The sequence below is a fragment of the Vulpes lagopus genome, chromosome 3 (assembly GCF_018345385.1).
Source record: "Vulpes lagopus strain Blue_001 chromosome 3, ASM1834538v1, whole genome shotgun sequence".
Classification (NCBI taxonomy): Eukaryota; Metazoa; Chordata; class Mammalia; order Carnivora; family Canidae; genus Vulpes; species Vulpes lagopus.
The window spans coordinates 47,165,042-47,185,926 of NC_054826.1; the positions used below are offsets into that span (position 1 = coordinate 47,165,042).

Here is a 20,885-nt window from a genome sequence, read left to right on the forward strand (position 1 = left end):
AGACACAAGATTCCTTGAAGCAGATTCAGAGGCCTTGGGCCCTAACGTAGGGCTGGGCATAGGGAAACATGATTCAATAGGAGTCTTGGAGCTGAAGCTAGGTTGTTCTCCAACTTGCCTGATAAAATTCGATTTCCCATAGGAGGAGGAAGAATTTAGGAACGTCCCAAAATAAGAATGAAGCTGATTCAGAACAGACTAGGAAGAAGTCACACAAGGCCATGGGCTCGAGGGGAAAGACAGAGTATTGGTGAGCAAGCCTCCCTATCTTTGCCCAGCGTCTGGAGGGCCCCACCTTCTCTTGTTCACCTGGCAAATGCAAACACATTCTTCAGGAATCTGATGATATTCTCCAGGACCCCTGTCCTGGCACTGTCCCACCCTCCCCCAATGGAGATGACCACTTGCTTCCTTTGCACACCATATATCCCTTTGCTTCAGTCCCTGTTATAGGACAGTTACAGGGAACACTGTGTCATTTCACTGCTTACACTCTCTCTCTCTCTCTCTCACTAGACGGGAACTCTGGTGATGCCTCACACCTGTCTGATTCCCAGAAGGAGTTTGTTAAGCCTTTGGAAAATTGAAAGAAGGGATGGAGGGCATGGGAGCCAGTCCATGGACCCTATTAAACTTGATGCTGGGAACAGGGGAATGAATGGAGACTGGGAGGATGAACTAAAGGAAGAAGGTTTGAATATGATCATTGGTGGATTTATAATGTTGATTTATCAAAAGATGAGAAGGAAAGGGCTGAGATGGAGAAATATGACAGAGTGCAGAGTTCCGGGAGCTTACATATGTGCAAAGATGTTCACTATTGATTTTGTAACAGTAAAAAATGTGGAAATAACTTAGTACCATACACAGGACATAGGTTATATAAATATTGGTATATTAATCTTATGAAATACCTTGAGCCATTAGAAAGAATGAAACATATCTTAGGAATTGGAAAGATGGCACTGGAAAAGAACATGTGTCATGGTGCTGTGGTTAGAAGTGATGGGGTGAGCTTGCCTGGGTTCAGGTCTGTCCCTCACTGGCTAGACAACCTTGGGGCTGTTTCTTAGCCTCTTCAAGCCTCAGTTTTTTCATTTGTAAAATGAGGAGAATGGAAGTAATTACCTTGATGAGTTGTTGTAAGGGTTTCTGAGGTTCTTAGAGTACAAGCATGCATTAAGTATTTAATAAATGTATGCCATCATTATTAAGCAAACAAGTAAATGTCAAAAAATGCGTATTATCACCCCAGTTTTACTTTTTAATTTTTTTCTTCATGCAGATAAACACGTATATAAATATACAATAATATATGCATAGGATAAACAACTGTTAAGAGACAAATGATTGTCTCTGAGGTATGAGACTAGAGAGAAGTGAGGGAGAGGCGCTATTTTTACAGACTTTATTTTTTAAGGAAATTTTGGGCTTGCAGCAAAATGGAGTCCCCCACCCCACCCTATGCACAGCTTTTCCCACTATCACATCCCCCTCCAGAGTAGTACGTTTGTTAAACTAATGAACCTCCATTGACATATCTTTGGGACTTACACTGTTAATATATACATTTATAACTTGTTTTCATTTCTACAATGAGCATATATTTGTTTTCTAAGTAAAATTTTATTAGTTGATTAATGGCTAAATCACACCCTAAGTCCCAGAATGGCTAGACTCTTGAAAGTGGCCTGGTTCACAGAGGCTGCTACAGAGGAGGAAGGGATCCACCCTGGGACTGCCTGCCTAGGCACATGGCCTGAGGCGCACCCAAGAACCCCTACTCTGCTGTCACCAGCATAACAGGTCACAGGCTCACCTGCCTGGCTGCTGGCTACTCTCTCAGAGGAACATCTGACACTAGATCCCAAGCCTGAAAAGGCCAGGCCCCTGGGCCATGTCTTCCCTGACAGTCCTCACGCATACACGATGCTCACCCAACCAGCTGAACGGCTTCAGAGCATCCAGGGAGCAGGTCTGGGAGGTTGGGAGAACAGCCAAAATCACGGGTGCGAGGCTGCCAGCCCTGGACTCAAAGTCTCCTCTGATATTCACTAGCACAGTGACCTTTCTGTGAGCTTCTGTTTCCTCATCACAATGTGGGATTACCCTGCCCACTTCACAAAGGCACATGACAATAGAGTGAGAAGATCCGTGGGAAAGTATCTACTGTATTCCTTGGCACATGGAAAGTTCTTGGGAAGTTTGTTTGTTTATTATTGGGAAGTTTTCATTTCCTGTCTACATGACCTACTTAACAGTCCTGGGACTTTGTACAGATAATTCTTCTTGAGCACCTTCTTGCCACCATCCTGCAAAGAAGCTGTCACTTGCTAATCTCATTTAACCCTCTCCATGACACAATGATGTCATTAGCATTATCCCTCTTTGCCTGTGAGAGAACTTAGTTCTGGAAGATTCAGTAACTTTTTCCAGGTGTAGACTTACATCTTTCCCACTCCTGGGCTTTTCTTTCACATCCCCAGCTAAGAAGGAACACACTGCCCTGGCCTGGCTTCTGAGAATGGTGGCTCCAAGGCCTCTGTCTCAAGAGGCAAGACTGGCACTCTCAGGAATTTGGCCTGAGGATAAATGGCATTGTCAGGATGAGTACATAGTTGGGGTGTCCTTGCTGGCATAGTCAGGATAAGGACAGGGAAAGGACAATTGGGGCCCTTCAAATATGCAGCCCGGGGATGAACTGGCTGCATTTCTGGTGCTGGCGAGCCACTCTCTCTGAACAGGTGTCAGCCTTTATCTGGGTTGGATTTAAAATGTGATCCTTCAAAATGAAGCCATTCCTGGATGGCATGCAGGGAATAGGTGCTATAACTAATTGGTTGAAAGAGAATGCTCCCCATGCATTCTGAGAAAATGCTGATGACCCACAGGATGGAGCTGGGCTTGAGGAGGTGAGCCCTTTGGGTCACCTCTCCCACCTTGTTTCCCCAGGTGATTCCTACTTTGGTCTCTCTCTGCGTGAGTGCCTCATCAACATGAAATATAGTCTCTACTTGACCTTCATGTGTCTGAGTCTCTTCACTCCAAGGTGAGTTTGCTGCCTCACAATGACCTGGGTCTGAATTGTTTTGCATATGTGCTCAAAATAGGAAGAGTGGCAGGTCCTCCTACTTACCAACGGCAAGACAAAGCCTAGTTCATCTCCCTGATTTACCCAGACAACACAATTTCCTGCCATGTATTTTATCTGGAGAATGCAAGCTTCCAAAATGGTCATAGATGGATGAAACCCTTGTGTTTTTTTCTAAAGACACTTGAAGGGTTTCTCAAATTACCTCAACATTCTGATGTATGGCAAATGGGTAATAAAATGGAGCAGGATAGGGACATGTTAACTCAGCAGCTTAAAATTAGAGATTTCTCTCTGGGAAAGTCACGGCTGGTACATGGGCACAACACTTACACATACATGCAAACAGAGCTCAAGTTTATGTGTATACGTGCTTATTCACACATAAATAAGCACATACACCAACATCCATTTTCTGTTCCAGGATATGTGTCCAGGGGAATCAGTTCAACATCGAGACCAGCAGAAGTGACAAGCTCTCCCTGCCTGGCTTTGAGAATCTCACAGCAGGATATAACAAATTTCTCAGGCCAAATTTTGGCGGTAGGTCATCCTTTTTGTCCAGGACATCGATCCCAAAGGACAAGAGCAGAGGCAATATGCAGAGGAGGGTTTCAGGAGATTCTAGTTGACTCCATTTTCTGGTCTGCAACCTGTTAAGGATTAGCAATGATGAATGAGGGCAGCCAATGATTTTCACACTACTTTGGAGAACGTGCTTAGCCTCTCAACCTGCAGGATAAAGAAATCCTCTTCCCCACTGAAGAGGTTAGCAGAGTCCCTAACAACCTCTCACGTACTATCTTCCTTCTGTCCCCATTTCTGTCATTATTTAAGGAACCTGCCAGGACCACACCACCTAGCCTTCCAGCTTTCAGCCTGGTCACTCAAGGCTAATCCCCAACTGTGCTAACTGGATGACCTTCCTGGGTCTTTGGCCTGCTCAATATACCTGCCTATGTCCCAGCCTCCTCAGCATAGAGTCCAGAGCCCTTTGCTACACCAGGCTTTTCCAGCCCAGCCTCTATCTGCCTGCCAGTCTTGCCTGCCCCAACCCCTCCCCCTCTCTGCCCCGCTATGAGTGTACCCCAAAGGCTCCCTGACCTCCTTGGCTTCCCTGGTCTCCGTGCCTTTGCTAAGACTGTTTACCTGCTGGGAACGACTTCTTGCAACTTGACACCCTGGCAAAATGCCGATTTTTCATGCTTCACATCAAAGGCTTCCTCCTCTGAGAAGCCAGCCCGGTCCTGCAGGCCCCGCCCCATCTTTCATACTTTGTTTTGAACATACTTCCAAATCATAGCCATTACCTGGCAATACTACCATTGCCACTAGCTTCACATCTGTCTCAGCTTTAGGCTGCAGCCCCTTGAGGGAGTCTTGCTTTATTTACCTCACTAACCCCAGCAGCAGCTCAGCACTTGGCATATAGCATGTCGTAAATCGGTATTTGTTAGCAGACTGAAGCAAGGAGGGAGAGCATGAGACCAATCACACACCTCGTCATTGGGTCTCCATCTCTCTGTTTATAAAATGGAGATTAGCCAAAGTGGTTGCTAACATATCCTTACCTAGAGCAGGAAGTGGTAGAAAGAGACTCGGAGTTGAACAAACCTCCATCTGGCCCCTGGCTCTACTGCTTGCCAAGCACCTTAGCTTTCTAAGCCCCCTTTCTGTAAAATGGGGATATATCTTCCAACTCACAGAGGGGGCTGATTGAGAGGAAATGTGTGAACACGAAGCATGGTGCCTGCCACATTCATCAGGGTGCAGTCTATTCTAATCCCCTTTCCTTCCTGCTCCTCCCTTCACATGATAAAATTCTCTGGTCAAATCTAGGATTTGTGGGTTAGTCCAGGTCCTCTGAGGAACAGACACCAAAAGGCAATTATCCATTCAAGAAATTTATTGGGAAAAAAAAAAAGAAATTTATTGGGGCAGTATCTATGACAGAACGTGGGTGGGAAGAGAGAAAAGCTGACTGTGGGGGGAAGGAGAGAGGGATAGCAGGAAGGCTGAATAGAGATGTCTTAGACTATGGTGCTGGTGCAGTTCTACATGTGTTTAGAGAGGCCCCCAGGGAGTCCTTGAGCCCAAGCTCCCATCAGAGGAGCCTCCCAACTCCATGCCTTCCACTAACAGTGTGCTTAGTATTCCTGCCACACTCTGTCACTGGTGGGGTGCAGCCTGAGGAAAGCATGGCCTAAGAGCAAGTGTGGTAAAAGATTTCAGAGCACAGCATCTGGGCCAATTACACCCACTCAGTTGGAGATCAGAGAGACCATTTTCATGGCCACACAATAAAGATTTAAGGTCCTTAAGTTAACAAACCTAGGCTTCAAGCTCTCCTGGTCTTCCAAGGCCCGGCTGAACACTAATGATAAGCATATGAGTCCGTATACCCTGGTCAGGTCCAATTTCTCTGCTTCCCAAGCCCTAAAACATTTAGGCCAGGATATTGCCCTTCTTGTTGCCTGCTCACAGGTCTACAAGAGGCAAGGTTCTGAGGCAAAGTGCCCATTCTGAACCTGGGGTGGACCCAAGGAGTGTGAGGCCCTGATCCACATGGGCTGAAAAGGGGGCAAGGAGTTCTTTGTCAAAAGGATGGGAAGGCACAAACCCCAACACCTTGGCAATCTGTCTCCTAAAGGAACCTACATTTATGTGGCAGCCTGGAGTTCTGTGCAGGGGAGATGTTTTCCGTAATGTCTGTCCACCTGGGTTCTAGGTCGCTGAGGTCCTTAAGAGACAAGTCCTCTATAGGATTTTTCAGGGAATGAGGTAGACAGAGCACAGGTTTGTAAGCAGGCCCTCGGAACACTGTCCAGGAACTAGCTTTGACCTCTTTCCTAGGAGGAAGCTGCCCTCTGGTGGCACAGTTCACTTTTATAACTCAAGGGGAAGAAAGAAAGTTCTGATCCATAAAGAAGCCAACAGAAGCATGGCCCACCTGAACTAGCCAGAAACAAACAAACAGAAAGCGCAGTGGGGTGGAACTTTCTTGTGTATTCTGTTTTTCATATTCCTCAGGGAGAGCAAATAACACTGACCCACTGCTCACAGTGCTCCAGGCACTTAAAAATAGATCCTATAATCTTCCCAACCCAATCCTCAATAGTAGGCACTAGTAGCTCTCACACACAGGTGCAAAACTATAGCACAAAAAGCTTAAGCAGTTTGCTCAAGGTCACCCAGCTGTGAAGCGGTAGGCACGGGATTCAAACACTATGACTCCAAGCTCCTTTTCTTAATTTCTGCCTGCACCATGCTCCTTCAGCACCTTCAGGGGTCTGTCCTCAAAGATCCCCCATTTTTCCACCAAGTATTAACACCAAGTACTAGCTGAATTAATTTCAATTGCATTCGTTCTAAAACTCCATTTCCAGATTCCTGCCTGTATTTTATGGCTGGGTTTCCTTCTGTTAATGATTAGGTTGCTTTGTCTGATTCCTACCAGTTAGATGATTTTAAACTTCTTTTGAGTTCCACCTCACCTCGTCCTGGTTAATGCATTGTCACAGTCCCCTGAGGCACCCTACTTATTTATTGCAAGTGGAAGCTATTGCAGCTATTAACCTGGTGAGTAAATTTGTTCCTCTTCCAGAATTAGCTAGGATCATGGAGCTGATGGGGAAGGCAAATGCCATTTATTGAGCCTCTATTATTACGTGACAGACACAGTCCTGGGACTTTGTACAGATAATTCTTCTTGAGCACCTTCTTGCCACCATCCTGCAAAGAAGCTGTCACTTGCTAATCTCATTTAACCCTCTCCATGACACAATAATGTCATTAGCATTATCCCTCTTTGCCTGTGAGAGAACTTAGTTCTGAAAGATTCAGTAACTTTTTCCAGTTGTAGACTAACATCTTTCCCATTCTTGGCTTTTCTTTCATATCCCCAGCTAAGAAGGAACACACTGCCCTGGCCTGGCTTCTGAGAATGGTGGCTCCAAGGCCTCTGTCTCAGGAGGCAAGACTGGCACTCTCAGGAATTTGGCCTGAGGCCAAATATCTGTGATCCCCCAGATCACAGGGGGAAGGTTCTGGAATTCTAAATAGTTTAGGCTTTCTGGAGAGTAAAGGAAGAAGAGGAAAGTGTCAGGAGGTGAGCAAGAGCTCAACCATGAGCAGTCTTGAATGCCATCTTGTGGTAAATTTACTTAGTTGAGGGGAAAGAAAAAAGATATCTGTGCACAAATTCCCAAATCTCTTACTATATTTCTAAATGATTTGTCCCTTGCCCCTTGCAAGCACCATTGGAAAAATCCTCCAAGTAAGAAGTAGCAAATACCACTACATCCTTTAAAATATGCTCATGAGCATGGTGTGGTCTCTTTTACCCATTAAGCTATTTATATATTTGTGCATTTCTTATACAAAAATTTTTCATACTTTTTTTTCTCATTCCACACAATGGTTCCTCCTGACAAGGGAGGATAGAAATTTACCTTTTACTTTAGGTACTTCTAGAGTGGTTTAAATTTTCCAATAGGTCAGTGTTACTTTCATATTTTCTAATTTTTAAAACACTGTGCTAATGTAGAATGTTTTTGTTTCTAAGTCCTTCTGGTTTTTTCTTAGGAGAACCAGTTCAGATAGCACTGACTATGGACATTGCAAGTATTTCTAGTATTTCAGAGAGTAACATGGTAAGTGTGGCCCTTTCCTCTTTACCTGAGGAGTCCTTGTGTTTTATGGGGATATACTTTCTAGCTACTCAAAAACAGAATAGGGACTCACAGCCCCCTTGTACTTGAAATGACAGAAACTGGAGACCTATCCCAAAACTCAAGACAGTGGAAGATTCTTGTAAAACAGATCTTCTGAGTATCAGGAGGAAAGTGGATTCAAGGGCCAGGAAGGAAATGATGAGGGAATGGGGCGGGTGCATTTGGTGAGGAATAAAAACTGGGGAATGAATGAAAGCACAGTGGAGAAGCCTGAATATCAAGTGGACCCTCCCAGGGTGGAAGCTAAGCTAAGCTGATGAAAACTGACAATCACATAAGTGCTTTCCACCATTCTCTCACTTAAGAGAACCCATTAAAGACAAAGTGGGGAATCCCTGGGTGGCGCAGCGGTTTGGCGCCTGCCTTTGGCCCAGGGCGCGATCCTGGAGACCCGGGATCGAATCCCATGTCGGGCTCCCGGTGCATGGAGCCCGCTTCTCCCTCTGCCTGTGTCTCTGCCTCTCTCTCTCTCTCTCTGTGACTATCATAAATAAATTAAAAAAAAAAAATTAAAGACAAAGTGACACTAAAGGCAGGTTGCCAAGGGGGCCTGCTGTGCATTCTGGGTAAATCCTGGACAACCTAAGCACTTAGCTCACCCAAAACTTCAACCACTCGGAGGGGCCTTTGGGATAGAAGGCAAGCAAGTTAAGGTCCTGAACATGCTCCTCTGGGGCTCCCTTTTGGCAGTGAGAGTTCTGGTGGAGAATAAATAAGGTGCTTTGGTCTCATTGCTACAGGCCCCTCCCCCAAGAATAAGACTTTATTCACCAATGTCTATTATAGTATGTACTCCTGACCTAAGTGCAGGTGGGAAGGGGAGTAAGACATCACCCCTTTACTTCCATTTTCAGTCTTTCTCCCCTTACCCCCATCCATTTCCACTGCCCTTGTTCCCCCTCAGGACTACACAGCCACCATATACCTCAGACAGCGCTGGACGGACCAGCGGCTGGTGTTCGAAGGCAACAAGAGCTTTACTCTGGATGCACGCCTTGTAGAGTTCCTCTGGGTGCCAGATACATACATCGTGGAGTCCAAGAAGTCCTTCCTCCATGAAGTTACTGTGGGAAACAGGCTCATCCGCCTCTTCTCCAATGGCACAGTCCTGTATGCTCTCAGGTGATTGGGTACCTGCCACCTCAGGATGGGAGGGGAAATGGCTAGAAGAAAGGGTCGTTCTAACTAGCCCCCAGATAAGGCTGAGGTCCCCCCTTCTCACGCTCCTGCCTTTCTAGACTCTTGTCCCTGTGATAGAAGGGCCCTCCCTCAGTTTAGTTTGGCTCAACTAGCAGCTACTGAATGCCTGCTCTGTACCAGGCCCTGCAGCAGACACTGAAAATACAGAGCTGAATGAGACACTGTCCTGATGCAGATGGATAAGCCAAGGAAGACCAGGATCCCAGGGGCCTGAGGTAGGGAGGAAGTTAGAGGTTTGGGGGTGATGCTAGAGTATGCTTTCACGGAACTTTGAGCTGAGTCTTACAGAGTAAAAAAAAAAAAAAAAAAAAAAAAAAAAAAAAAAAAACAAGTTAGCAAGGGAACAAGAGAAATAGCAAGGGAGATAGAGAGGTAGGTCCACGTAAGGGATTTTCTTTTCATGAGCCTCAGTGGAGTTAGAGTTGTCCCAGAATGCATCTCTACTTGCCTGAATCATTTTTCTACACAGAAGCCAAGTGCAGTGCCTCAAAACCTCTGCCCTCTGTAGCCATGAGCTCCCCTCTGTCCCTTTCCCAAATCCCTGAGGCCAAAAGTTACTTCCACCCAGTTGTTCATCAACTGGCTGATTGGCCAGAATAGGAAAGGTACTCCCAAGGTGTCGCAAGAGGCAGCCCACAGGCAGAGGCTCATCACTGCCTATGCAAGGGATGTGCAAGGACTGAGCAAACCTTATGCTCCCAGTCCTTGGGGAGAAGCCAGGAACCAATACTCGTGGGACTTATCTTAGATCCCAAGTAAGAGGCTGACATGAAACAAAGACTGAGCTATCCAATAAACTGAATTTTTGAATTGTTCATCTGGCATTCCTCAGCTACACTGAATTTTGCAAAAACCAGCCAAAACCCCAACCCTTCCTTCAAGAAGCCAACCTACACCTCTCCCTTGCTTTCAACTCCAATCAACATTAATGTCTCCCTTCCTGTGTGTGAACATATGTGTGTGTGTGTGTGTGTGTATGTGTCTGTCTATATTATGCACATGACACAGTCTATCCTGTCCAAAGATTATTAATAATGGTTAACTGCCTGGCTCTAGAATCAGACACTTTTGGGGGCAAGTCCCTATTCTTTCCCTGCTCTGTGACCTTAGGGAAATTGCTGGACTCTTTGAACCTCAGTTTCCTCAGCAGCAAAAGGAGAATAGTATTTCCTACCTCATAAAGCTATTGTAAAAATTCAAAGGGATAATGCATGTGAAGCACTTTGCCCTGGGACTGGCTTGGGGTAAATAATAGTTGTTGTCTCTGTCTCCCTTAAATAAGTGTAGCTTCCTCAAGATAGGCACCATGCATGCATCCTTTCATTTTCCCCAAGAACCTAGCACACTGCTTAATAAATAAGGGTGTTTGATAAAAATATGTGACGCTGAAAAAAAGGAAGATAAAGGTTGCCAATTGAAATCTCCACTGTGATGGCTTTACTGATATTTAATTGAATGTCTCTGGGTGTTGATCCCCCAAGAGCCACAGTGCCTAGGACTCTCCAACATCCTCTACTTCCTCTGAGAATGCTGATCCCCTCGAGGAGACAGGGTCCCTGAGAACTGCTCAGACAGGAGACCTGGGATCCAGCCCCAGCTCAGCAACTAAGGGCTGTGTGAGCTAAGGCAAGCCCCTGAGTCTGTTGTCAAATGGAGATAGTGGTGACGGTGTTCTCTGTTCTAGCTCCTCATAGGTTTGTCATGAAGATTAAATTCTAAAACTGGATGCAAAAGCATCTCAAGCCAATAAGTGATTCTCTTCTGTGATATTGCTGCAAGTTTGCCTCTTCATTGCCAACATTCTAGCTTCCTCCATTCTGTACTCCAGCTTTTACCACATCTCAAAGGTGTTACTTAGCACAGAAAACCTCAGGAATGTTTTGAGTGTAGGCTGCAAGTCACACATTCACTGTAAGTCAAGGTGAAAGTCCTCCTGGAGTGGCCCTTAAAAGGGAATGTATACTTTCCCTCATAACACTCCTTTTGAACCCATTTTTCATTTCTTAGAATCACAACGACTGTTGCGTGTAATATGGACCTGTCTAAATACCCCATGGACACACAGACATGCAAGTTGCAACTGGAAAGCTGTGAGTATATATCCTACAGGCCCCTGAGACGATTTCCCTGGGTGACTTACATCAGTGTATTCACTGAGAGACCTATATAGAGCAGCCTTTCTTTCCTTGGTCCTGATTCCAATTGATTCAGGCCTTCTGAGCGTTTGTCCAGAGAGACTTAGAGACCTCTCAAGGACAAACCTTCCAACATTACATCATTTGGGGAGGACCATTGTGAATGAGCACTAAATATTTCTACCTAAGAATAGATAGAACGGTGAAGGAAATGGGAGTCGATAGGACCAGGAATGGGACTCAGAATCTGAGAAGGCACAGAAGCCAGAAAACACAGCAGAGGTTAAAAATGGTAAATAGCAATCATTGACATTCATTGCACTACTGCTTCCAACTTTGAAAAGCAGTTGTTTGGTTTATGTATAGCTTAACACAATGATGCCTGTAGTGGGTATCTAAACTGCAGTCTGAGGATTTATGATGAAGAATGAGCATTTTTTCTAACTTGATATGTGTCAGATGGCATCGTTGAGTAATCTCCATTGTTCTGAAGTGCCCACCAAACTTGTGAAAGTGGTTCCTGTGACAGGTGTCCTGGGGAAACAATGCTTCAGATAGGAGTCATTAAGGCATCAAGGGATGGCCTGTGTGAAGAGGAAAAAACCATAGTCAAGCACTGGAGATCAGCGGACACTTCTGACATGAGGACACAAGTGGTCAACATCCAAGAAGCACAAGCATTATGAGGCAGCAGTCATTTTTCAGGGGTAGACATTTAATTAAAGACTCAGGCAGATTAATTACTCTATTGATTAAATGCATGCAAACCCTCCTTCAAGCAATACAGCTTGGGGCAGAATAAAACTTGAAGTTATCAAAAACAGAACTCATTTTTAGCCCCACATGGAAAAAGTAATTGCCCTCCATGTGTGGCTCTGCTCATCTCAAATCCCAGGAGCGAGATTCTCCTGGAAACTTCAGCACTTGGCTTGTATGAATACCACCCCCAGTGAGCAGAGGAAGCTTTCACTGAGTGTTTATTAGCAGTTATTTGGGTACAGAAACCTCACCAAGGGTTTTTTTTTTCCTGAACACCATCCCTAGGAAAGAATTGCTAGCATCCCACAAGAGCAGTGATAATGTAATGATTACGAGCATTTAATAGTTGTAAAAGTAAAGTGTCCAAGTAGAAGCTTGTACATTCACTTGTTTAGATTTTTTTTTTAAATTTCTTTGGGATCCTAGACCTATTTGGACAGCTAGATTGAAGAGTAGATTTTAGGGTGCTTCTGAGAGAAAGCCCATAGAAAATTTTTACCTGGAAGTCCCCTAAGAGCTCATGACTACTTCTCGGCCCTATGGAGGGAAGATAGCCACTGTTAAACAGTGCATACTGCAAGACTTAAAATATTAGGCCCAACACTGAGCCTCATCTCCCAGTAGCCTGGGGAAATGAAGGCAATACAGTCCAATGTTTAAGACCACAGGTTGGTTCTGGGATCACTGTGTTTCCCTGTCACTAGCTGCAGTTTTGGGTGACTAGCACTAGCCTCTCCAGACCCCACTTTCCTCATCAGTGAAGGAGGAAAAGTAATAGTCTCTGACTCAGAGTTATTTTTTAACAGCTTTACTGAGGTAAAATGTACATACCTTAAAATTCAGCCCTTTCAAGTATATAATTCAAAGATTTTTAGTAAACCTGCCAGGTAGTACAACATTGCCACATTTCATCATTAGAACTTTTTCCACCAGGGCACCTGGGTGGCTCAGTGTTTGAGCCTCTGCCTTCGGCTCAAGGCATGATCCCAGGATTCTGGGATCGAGTCCCACATCAGGCTCCCCACAGGGAGCCTACTTCTCCCTCTGCCTATGTCTCTGCCTCTCTCTGTGTCTCTCATGAATAAATAAAATCTTAAAAAAAAAAAAAAAAGAACTTTTCCACCAATCAAAAAGATCCCTTGTGCCCATTTACAGTGTCTCCTGTTCCCACCACCAGCCCCCAGGCAACTACTAATCCACTCTCTATGAATTTGCTTTCTTTGGATATTTTATTGGAAAAATAATCAATACAACATGTAGTCTTTTGTATCTGGCTTCCTTTACTTAGCATGTTTTTGAGGCTCATACATGTTAGAGCATGTATCAGCACTTTGTTCCTTTTTATTCCTTTACTCCTCATTATTCCATATGAAAGAGTACAAGTAGTACACATCCCTTTGGCTTGTTTCCACCCTGTAGTTACTAAGAATAATGCAATTGTGTACAAGTTTTTTGTGGACCTGATTTGACTTCTCTTGGGCAGATACTTAGGAGTGGAATGCTGGATCAAATGGTAAATTTATGTTTCAGTTTTCAAAAAATTGCCAAACTATTATCCAAAGTGGTTGCACCATTTGACATTTGCACTGGCGATGTCCCATCTTCTCCACGTTCTCATCATTGATTATTGTGTCTTTTTCATCACAGCCACTCTAATGGGTGTGAAGTGGTAGCTTACTGTGATTTTGCTGTGCTTATCCCTAAGATGCCCTTAATGATGTCAGGTGTCTTTTCATGTGCTCATTGACCACTCATCTATTTTTCTCAAAGAGATATTTTGAGGATTAAATGAGACGACAATATTATAAAGCACTTAGAAATGTAATTGCTCACTAAGTGATAGCCATTATTATCACCATTATCACCCATGGGCTTTGGGTTTAGACTTTCCAGATGTATAATCCTGGCTTTGTTTTTAACTTGCCTTGCTATCTGAGTAAGTTATGTAATCTCTCTGAATCTGAGAATTTTCATGTTTCAAATGGGTGAAACATTACCATTCCTCCATTCTAAGGCACAGCATCTATTGAATAAAATTTTAGGGAAAAAAGTAAGCTCTACTTTATATGTACGTATATATGTATGTATCAACTCTAAGATCCATTCCAATTTCAAAAACTATAAAGAAAAAAATTTTTAGTGAAGAAATACAGAAATGGCTGTCTTGCGAGTTTATGAGAACATTAGAGATGTAGTGTATAAAAGACTTACCATAAATGTTTCATAAAAGGTAGCTATTATTACTATTATGAACTATATTAGTAAAACCACTTTGAGATTTATCAAATGCTTATGTTAACAGACATCAATAAAGGGGCTAGCTGCAGGTTTTTGTTTTGCATTTAAGTCAATATGGAAATTTGAACAGGTAAAGTCGCTGAGAACACCATTAGAACTGCTAGTCTGTCCTGAAAGGCACTATGGAGCATAGAGCTATGTATGCCCACAGATAAGAGTTCAATAAATACCATTTAAATAATGAGGGCAGCTACTTCTAGAGGACTGTAACCTATCAAGTCTATGTAATGCTTAGCAAAGAACCGATTTTTGATTGATGGCAAACAGCCCTAGCAGGTCATCCTATTCTGAGGAGACACTGCAGCTGCCCATGAGAAATCATGCCAAGTTTTGCATGGGATCATCCTTAGACTTAGCACCATCAAGACAGAGCCCCTGCTGCCCTTATATTGAAGTAATTTCTGGACCAGTTCAATCTGCTACCTTCTTGCACTGACCAAGGCACTATTTTCCTTGCCAGGGGGCTATGATGGAAATGATGTGGAGTTCAACTGGCTGAGAGGGAATGACTCTGTGCGTGGGCTGGAAAACCTGCGGCTTGCTCAGTACACCATACAACGGTATTTCACCTTGGTCACCAGATCGCAACAGGAAACAGGTGACTTGTGAGACGCATTGCTCAAAAGCAAAATAACTAGGTTGCATTCTGAGTCAGAAGTAGCATCTCTTCTCCACTTTATCTCTTTGGGGCCCAGAAACCCCTCCACAGTGTGGTAGGGCAGGAGGATTTGGGCCTTGCACTATTATCTGCTTCACATTGAATACTGAAATGACCCCCAAAGGGCTAGCAGTCTAATGAAGTAGACATCGAGGAAACCAGCAGGTATAATGTTGCAGGAATACTATGACAGAGAAAAGCATAAGAAAGGGATCATAGGTGGGGGTATCAGGACCCCTATACATCCCATTCTATACAACAGCAATTTCTTTCATTGAAACTATAGTGACAGTTCATGGTTAAGTAGGTTTTGGTGAATAACAGATAACTTAATGTGAATATATCTAAATTAAACATCCCATAGTGAAAGCACTCTGCCATGTGAGGAGACATGATTTCCTATCAATTATTTACCCTATCAGGAAATTATACACGACTGGTCTTGCAATTTGAGCTTCGGAGGAATGTCCTGTATTTCATTCTGGAAACCTATGTTCCTTCTACTTTCCTGGTGGTGTTATCCTGGGTTTCGTTTTGGATTTCCCTTGATTCAGTTCCTGCAAGAACCTGTATTGGTAAGCAGCTCCAACAGGAGATTTCTTTTTTTTTTTTCTTTCAACAAGAGATTTCTAAAAACTAGAGTTACAGGTCTTTTTTTGTTTCTTTTTACCTTCTACCAGTTTTTTTTTTTTTTAACTAATATTCAGAGGGCAGTTCCAGGAGTTGGTATCTTGAGAAATCTTTTGCAGAGAGAGAGAGACAGAGACAGAGACCGAGAGAGATGTAGTGCCTTTTTAAACATATTTTACAATTATAAGAGAGAATTGTGATTGGATGGTCTATTGCCAATTATTTTGTATATTGAGCACCTCCCTCCAATGGGAAGACAGAAGGTGAAACATTTAGAAAACCATATCACTCATATTCATTCAAAATGGACAAATTGATCCTGTTCTAGAAGATCACAGATTTTTCAAAATGAAAAAGTCCCATTTCCGAGTTCTGTCCCCTTTGCCAGCTCCTGAATGGTGAGTCTGCCAGGTAAGGGTGAAAGGCGCACTAGCCACAGATGTGAGAACATTGCCTACTTGTTTTCCAGGAGTGACCACCGTATTATCAATGACAACATTGATGATCGGGTCCCGCACTTCTCTTCCCAATACCAACTGTTTCATAAAGGCCATCGATGTGTACCTGGGGATCTGCTTTAGCTTCGTGTTTGGGGCCCTATTGGAATATGCAGTTGCCCACTACAGCTCCTTACAGCAGATGGCAGCCAAAGATAGGGTAAGAATTTTGAGGGCCCTATATATATTTCATCACTTGCCATGTGCTGGTCTGTAGAGATGACCCAGACTGGTTCCTGTCCCCCAGGGATTCACTTTGCTCCAGCGACTCTCATCCTTGTTTAGGTGAGGGCATCTGGAAGTCATGGAACCTTTTGAAAAAGACCGCTCTTCTCATCAAGTACAATGGGTTATTAACATGTTTAATTTGCTAGCAGAAAATAACTGTTGCCTGTATGCCACATGAAATCACAACCACAGGAACAAGCATCCATGAAAAACCCAGTATCAAACCAAATGTGATCAGCTGCTTACAAGTTTCAGATTAATATGTATTTACTATTTAATTCTTTTGTTGCACTCTTATTTTCTTAAATTATACAAATAACAGTTTGGTGGAAAATGTATGGAAAAAATTAAATTGCAGCAAATTTCTCAATTAGCATATCTTTCTGCTAAGATAATGGGAAAGACTGCCATTATCTGAGTTAGCAGTGAAACACTGTGGTCCAGCTCTCAGAATAATAATAATCATTATTATCAATTAAACATTTATATGCACCAGACTTAATCACAAGCCTTTTGCAAATATCATTTAAAATACTCATAACAATCCAGTAAGGCTATCTCCATTTTTATAATTGTGGAATCTGAGGTACAAGAAGGGTAAGTGACTTATCCCACAGGATGTAGGTAAAGAGGTAGAGCTAGGATTTGAACCTAAATCTGCTTAGCTCCAAAACCTGACCCTTATCTGCTATTCTCACTTACAGTGGGCAGTGGCCATGTTCCTAACTATTGTCCTCTACAGGCCCATGAAACCCTTGGATTCTTTGGAAGCCCAGTTTGATAAACACTGGTATACCAAAGCTCATGCTAACAAGCAAGAAACTGATAGGGATCAGCACAGAAGAGATGCCCATCTTTAGCAAAGTGTCAGGACCACACAGGGTCTAATGGTGAGGAAATTAATCAGAATAGCCCAGAGACCCAGTTGCCCATTCCCTTGCATTTAACTAACGTGAACAATGTTTCATACAGTCATATTCCCCAGTACCAAATGCAAATAATCCTATCTGCTAGTCAAAGAAGAATATGAATTTCATTTATTTTACTCCTTTATAGGCTTCCTTAAGAGGACAATGGTTAATTACAAAAAAAAAAAAAAATCTGGATTTGGTAGACTGGCAAAAAGGGATTGGAGAACTACTAAAATCCTTCACCAAGGTCACTAGAAAGCCCTTATTTTACTTTGTGTATAATAATAGCTTCACTACAGAGTACTTGCTATGTGCTAAACATCGTCTTTAGTTCACCCAACAGTTTATTAGATGGCTACCACTGTTATCCCAAATTTACTATTGAGGAATCTGCCACTCAAAGAAGTGAGATAGCTCACCTAAGCCCTCATAGCTAGTACGCAGCCTGGCCAAGGATCCAACTTCGCTCTCTCTGACTTCACTACACTTCCTACGTGCTGTGCCATTCTAGGCATGTTGGAAAATGACACCTCCCTGGAATTGTAGGGAGCGTCACTATTTCTGTTTGTGTGGCAGAGACTTTTAGACACTGCAGATTCCTATTATCTCTCATAATCAATTAATCTCTCCTCACTAGAATGGAATTCATCAAACACCTACTAAATGCTTTACACAATTTATACCATTTAATCTTACACAATTTATACCCTCTCATGAGGTAGGCATTAATATCATCACCATTTTGCAGGCAAAGAAACTAAGTTTTAAAGGAATTTAAGGTGACTAAAATTTCACAATAGCAAGAGGCAGAATGGAATTCTAACCCAGGCTAGCTAACTTCAAAGCCTGAGCATTTAGCACACAGCTCTGCATATCAATAGTAGGCAATGGTTATTCTTCACAGTATACAAACTGTTGACCCAGGGATAGATGCCTGTAAGCAGGATAACATGACTGCCAAGTCTGGCTCACTGGCCAAATTCTGAGGTATTCAATGCCACTTTCTATTAAACCTAATTATTCAATTCTTAGGCTTGTAAGTACATAAATACCTACTTATTTATTTTGCTTAGTCAAGTCCTTCAAGTTAACTGTGTTCTCTATGACCTAGGGGACGTCAAAAGAAGTGGAAGAAGTCAATATTACTAACATCATCAACAGTTCCATCTCTAGCTTTAAACGGAAAATCAGCTTTGCCAGCATTGAAATTTCTGGTGATAATGTCGACTATAGTGACTTGACAATGAAAACCAGTGACAAGTTCAAGCTTGTTTTCCGAGATAAGATGGGCAGGATTGTTGATTATTTCACAATTCAAAACCCCAGTAATGTTGATCGATATTCCAAATTACTATTTCCTTTAATTTTTATGCTAGCCAATGTATTTTACTGGGCATACTACATGTATTTTTGAGAGTACATTGAATTGTTGCATGCCATGGTTCTTTGACAGAACAAGGTAATGATGTAAATGGTATTCTAAGCCAAGTGTGTGCACTAATAGTGCTACAAGTGACTAAAATAACATTTGAGCATTTCTTCTCAAAGAATATTCCCCCAACCATTATTTAAGCTGTGTAGAAGTCCCAGCATTACAGAGTCTTGTAATAGAAACATCAACTCATTCCCTTTTTATCTTTACCAAAGACGTCCCCATGGAGCCTAAGATTACAAACCTACTCAGGGTTGTCTATTTGCTCAGTGGCTCCCTGGTCTGCATTTACCTCATATAAAAAATGAGAAGGAAACTATTATATGTATTGAGTAACCCTCAAGTGTCAGTGGTTGTTTCTAAATTAATCATACATGTTATTTACTAAATCTCTACAGTGCTTATAAAATGCATTGTTACCTATTTAGGGAGTAACATTTTCTAGTTTTTGTTTTTGATTAAAATAAAATGTGGGCCTAAGTCAATTCACTGGAAGTCACTGCACTAACTCAATACTAAGATGAGTTTTTATTACAGTATTTGATACCACAGCAGAATTGTCCCCAAATTCCAATAAGTTCTGCCATTGAAAAATCAAATGTAGATGAAGAAAACATTAATGGATCAATAATCTTAAACATAAATTTGTTTCAAAGATATGATGCATTTCCCTATATCTGAACTGAAAGGACTCTGGAGCTTTATTCCCCCATTTATATGTCTTATCATTTTACTATTATATGTACACCAGTCCTCAATACTGCGAAAGCCCATTCCCCCTACCAGGGACGGAAATGGAAGATTTTTTTAAAAACTTAGTCTAAGGTGTCTTACTTTGAACTGTTGCCATCAATACTTGAAGAACTGAGTCCGTTTCTATCTGCTTCTCTGACACTGAGCACCACTTTCTCAGCAGCAGATCTCCTGCATCTTTCCAAGAGGAGCTCTTATTGTTATGCTCTAGTGACCAGGAATGATGCTTATTAGATCATGAAGTACATTACCCAGAAACAAGTAGCTTAGAACAAGTAAGCTTGGCCTTGCTCAGAACCCTGATCCTTCTAGCTGGATTACTTTGACTTTCTTATCCTGCATGAGTAGGAGAATGTTGGCCCTGAGTCCTGAACTTTCTAAGTAACAATGGGACTTGTTCCAGAACTTAAAAGCAGGCTGCTGATGAGCTACCTTTTTCAAGTCCAGTCATTCTCACCCTAACACAAGAAACACATTATGTGCATCCTTGCTCTTTGGTCAAGCTCAGCCAACAGCATTGTAGGTGGAGATTTGCCAGCATGTCATGATAAAGGCTTCAGTTCAGCCTCAATCTCCATAAAAGGAATCTTGCCATCTTTAATTCTTTAGCTTATTTTTCTAATAATTGTATGCCTATACCTTTCCTTTCAGAAACAAACTATGGGTTCTCTTTTCTACAGCCCTCTGTACCAATGACTCTTTTTCTCTTTTTGATAATTCTCACAATTCAGTGTGTATGAGTGTAATCACTTGAGCTTTCAACAAAATGTTTCTAATGGGATGAGGGAATTAAAAGTGGTGGAATGTGGTTGTATAGTTCAATCATATTTGTGATTTTTTTCAAGTTTTGAAATATCTGCTCTAAAACCCTGTTTAAGCATTATGTATTTTTTAGAAAGCTGTAAAGGTGTGAAACTGTGAAATAAACATACCATATTAGCTACCCACCAAATCAAGTGGTCATCTGTAGAATGACTAGTGTAAGATCTCATTTGGAAAAGGTATACATCATAGTGCAGACTCAATGGGCTCACAGTCTTACATCTTCATGTTCCCCCCACTAGAGACAGTACTCATATTCATTCAAACACACACACCTACTATTTCCTGTCAAGGAAGATAAGCACTGAGGCACAATCTCTTTCTTTGAGATCATGGCACAACACTTGCCTTGCAGTTAAACAGCTGGGCCTGCTGCTATTGAAAGATCGAATTCCCTGAAAATGTCACAGATTCCCTTCTAAGCTTTCTTCATTGTTTGGAATTCACTTCTGTTTTTATTTAATGATATTTTTAAAGTTTGAGAATATACATTGGGGAAAATTCTTGCATTTTGTATCACTCTGACATTTATGTAGGCTACAACATCAGAGTTCTCAGTAAAAACTCCTAAAATTTTAGATCTGCTCCATGTATCCAACCTACCCAGATTGGTCCTAGAACTCACTTCATTCAAAATATTTCTTGGGTGAAAATTCAAAGACTAACCTCACCAAATTTCCAAAGACATGAAACTATGTAGGTTTAAGAATATTCTAAGTCATAGAAATATGATTTTTT

At 42.3% G+C, this 20,885-nt stretch overlaps 1 protein-coding gene across 4 annotated transcripts in view; it reads left to right on the forward strand.

Annotated features, from left to right (window-relative positions):
* Nucleotides 1–20,261, forward strand: part of LOC121486116 (gamma-aminobutyric acid type A receptor subunit pi) — a 47,580-nt gene extending 27,319 nt beyond the window's left edge. For 2 of the 4 annotated variants that reach the window (XM_041746870.1, XM_041746869.1), the window contains exons 2-10: nt 2,953–3,049; nt 3,516–3,634; nt 7,676–7,743; nt 8,729–8,946; nt 11,032–11,114; nt 14,677–14,814; nt 15,297–15,449; nt 15,974–16,161; nt 18,252–20,261. In XM_041746870.1, coding sequence (XP_041602804.1) covers nt 2,997–3,049; nt 3,516–3,634; nt 7,676–7,743; nt 8,729–8,946; nt 11,032–11,114; nt 14,677–14,814; nt 15,297–15,449; nt 15,974–16,161; nt 18,252–18,554 — 1,323 coding nt within the window. In that variant the 5' untranslated portion in view covers nt 2,953–2,996 and the 3' untranslated portion in view covers nt 18,555–20,261. Of the gene's footprint in view, nt 1–142; nt 251–516; nt 692–2,952; nt 3,050–3,515; nt 3,635–7,675; nt 7,744–8,728; nt 8,947–11,031; nt 11,115–14,676; nt 14,815–15,296; nt 15,450–15,973; nt 16,162–18,251 lie in introns of all 4 variants that reach the window. The other 2 variants (XM_041746867.1, XM_041746868.1) reach the window with 2 other exon arrangements.
* The last annotated feature ends 624 nt before the right edge of the window (nt 20,262–20,885 follow it).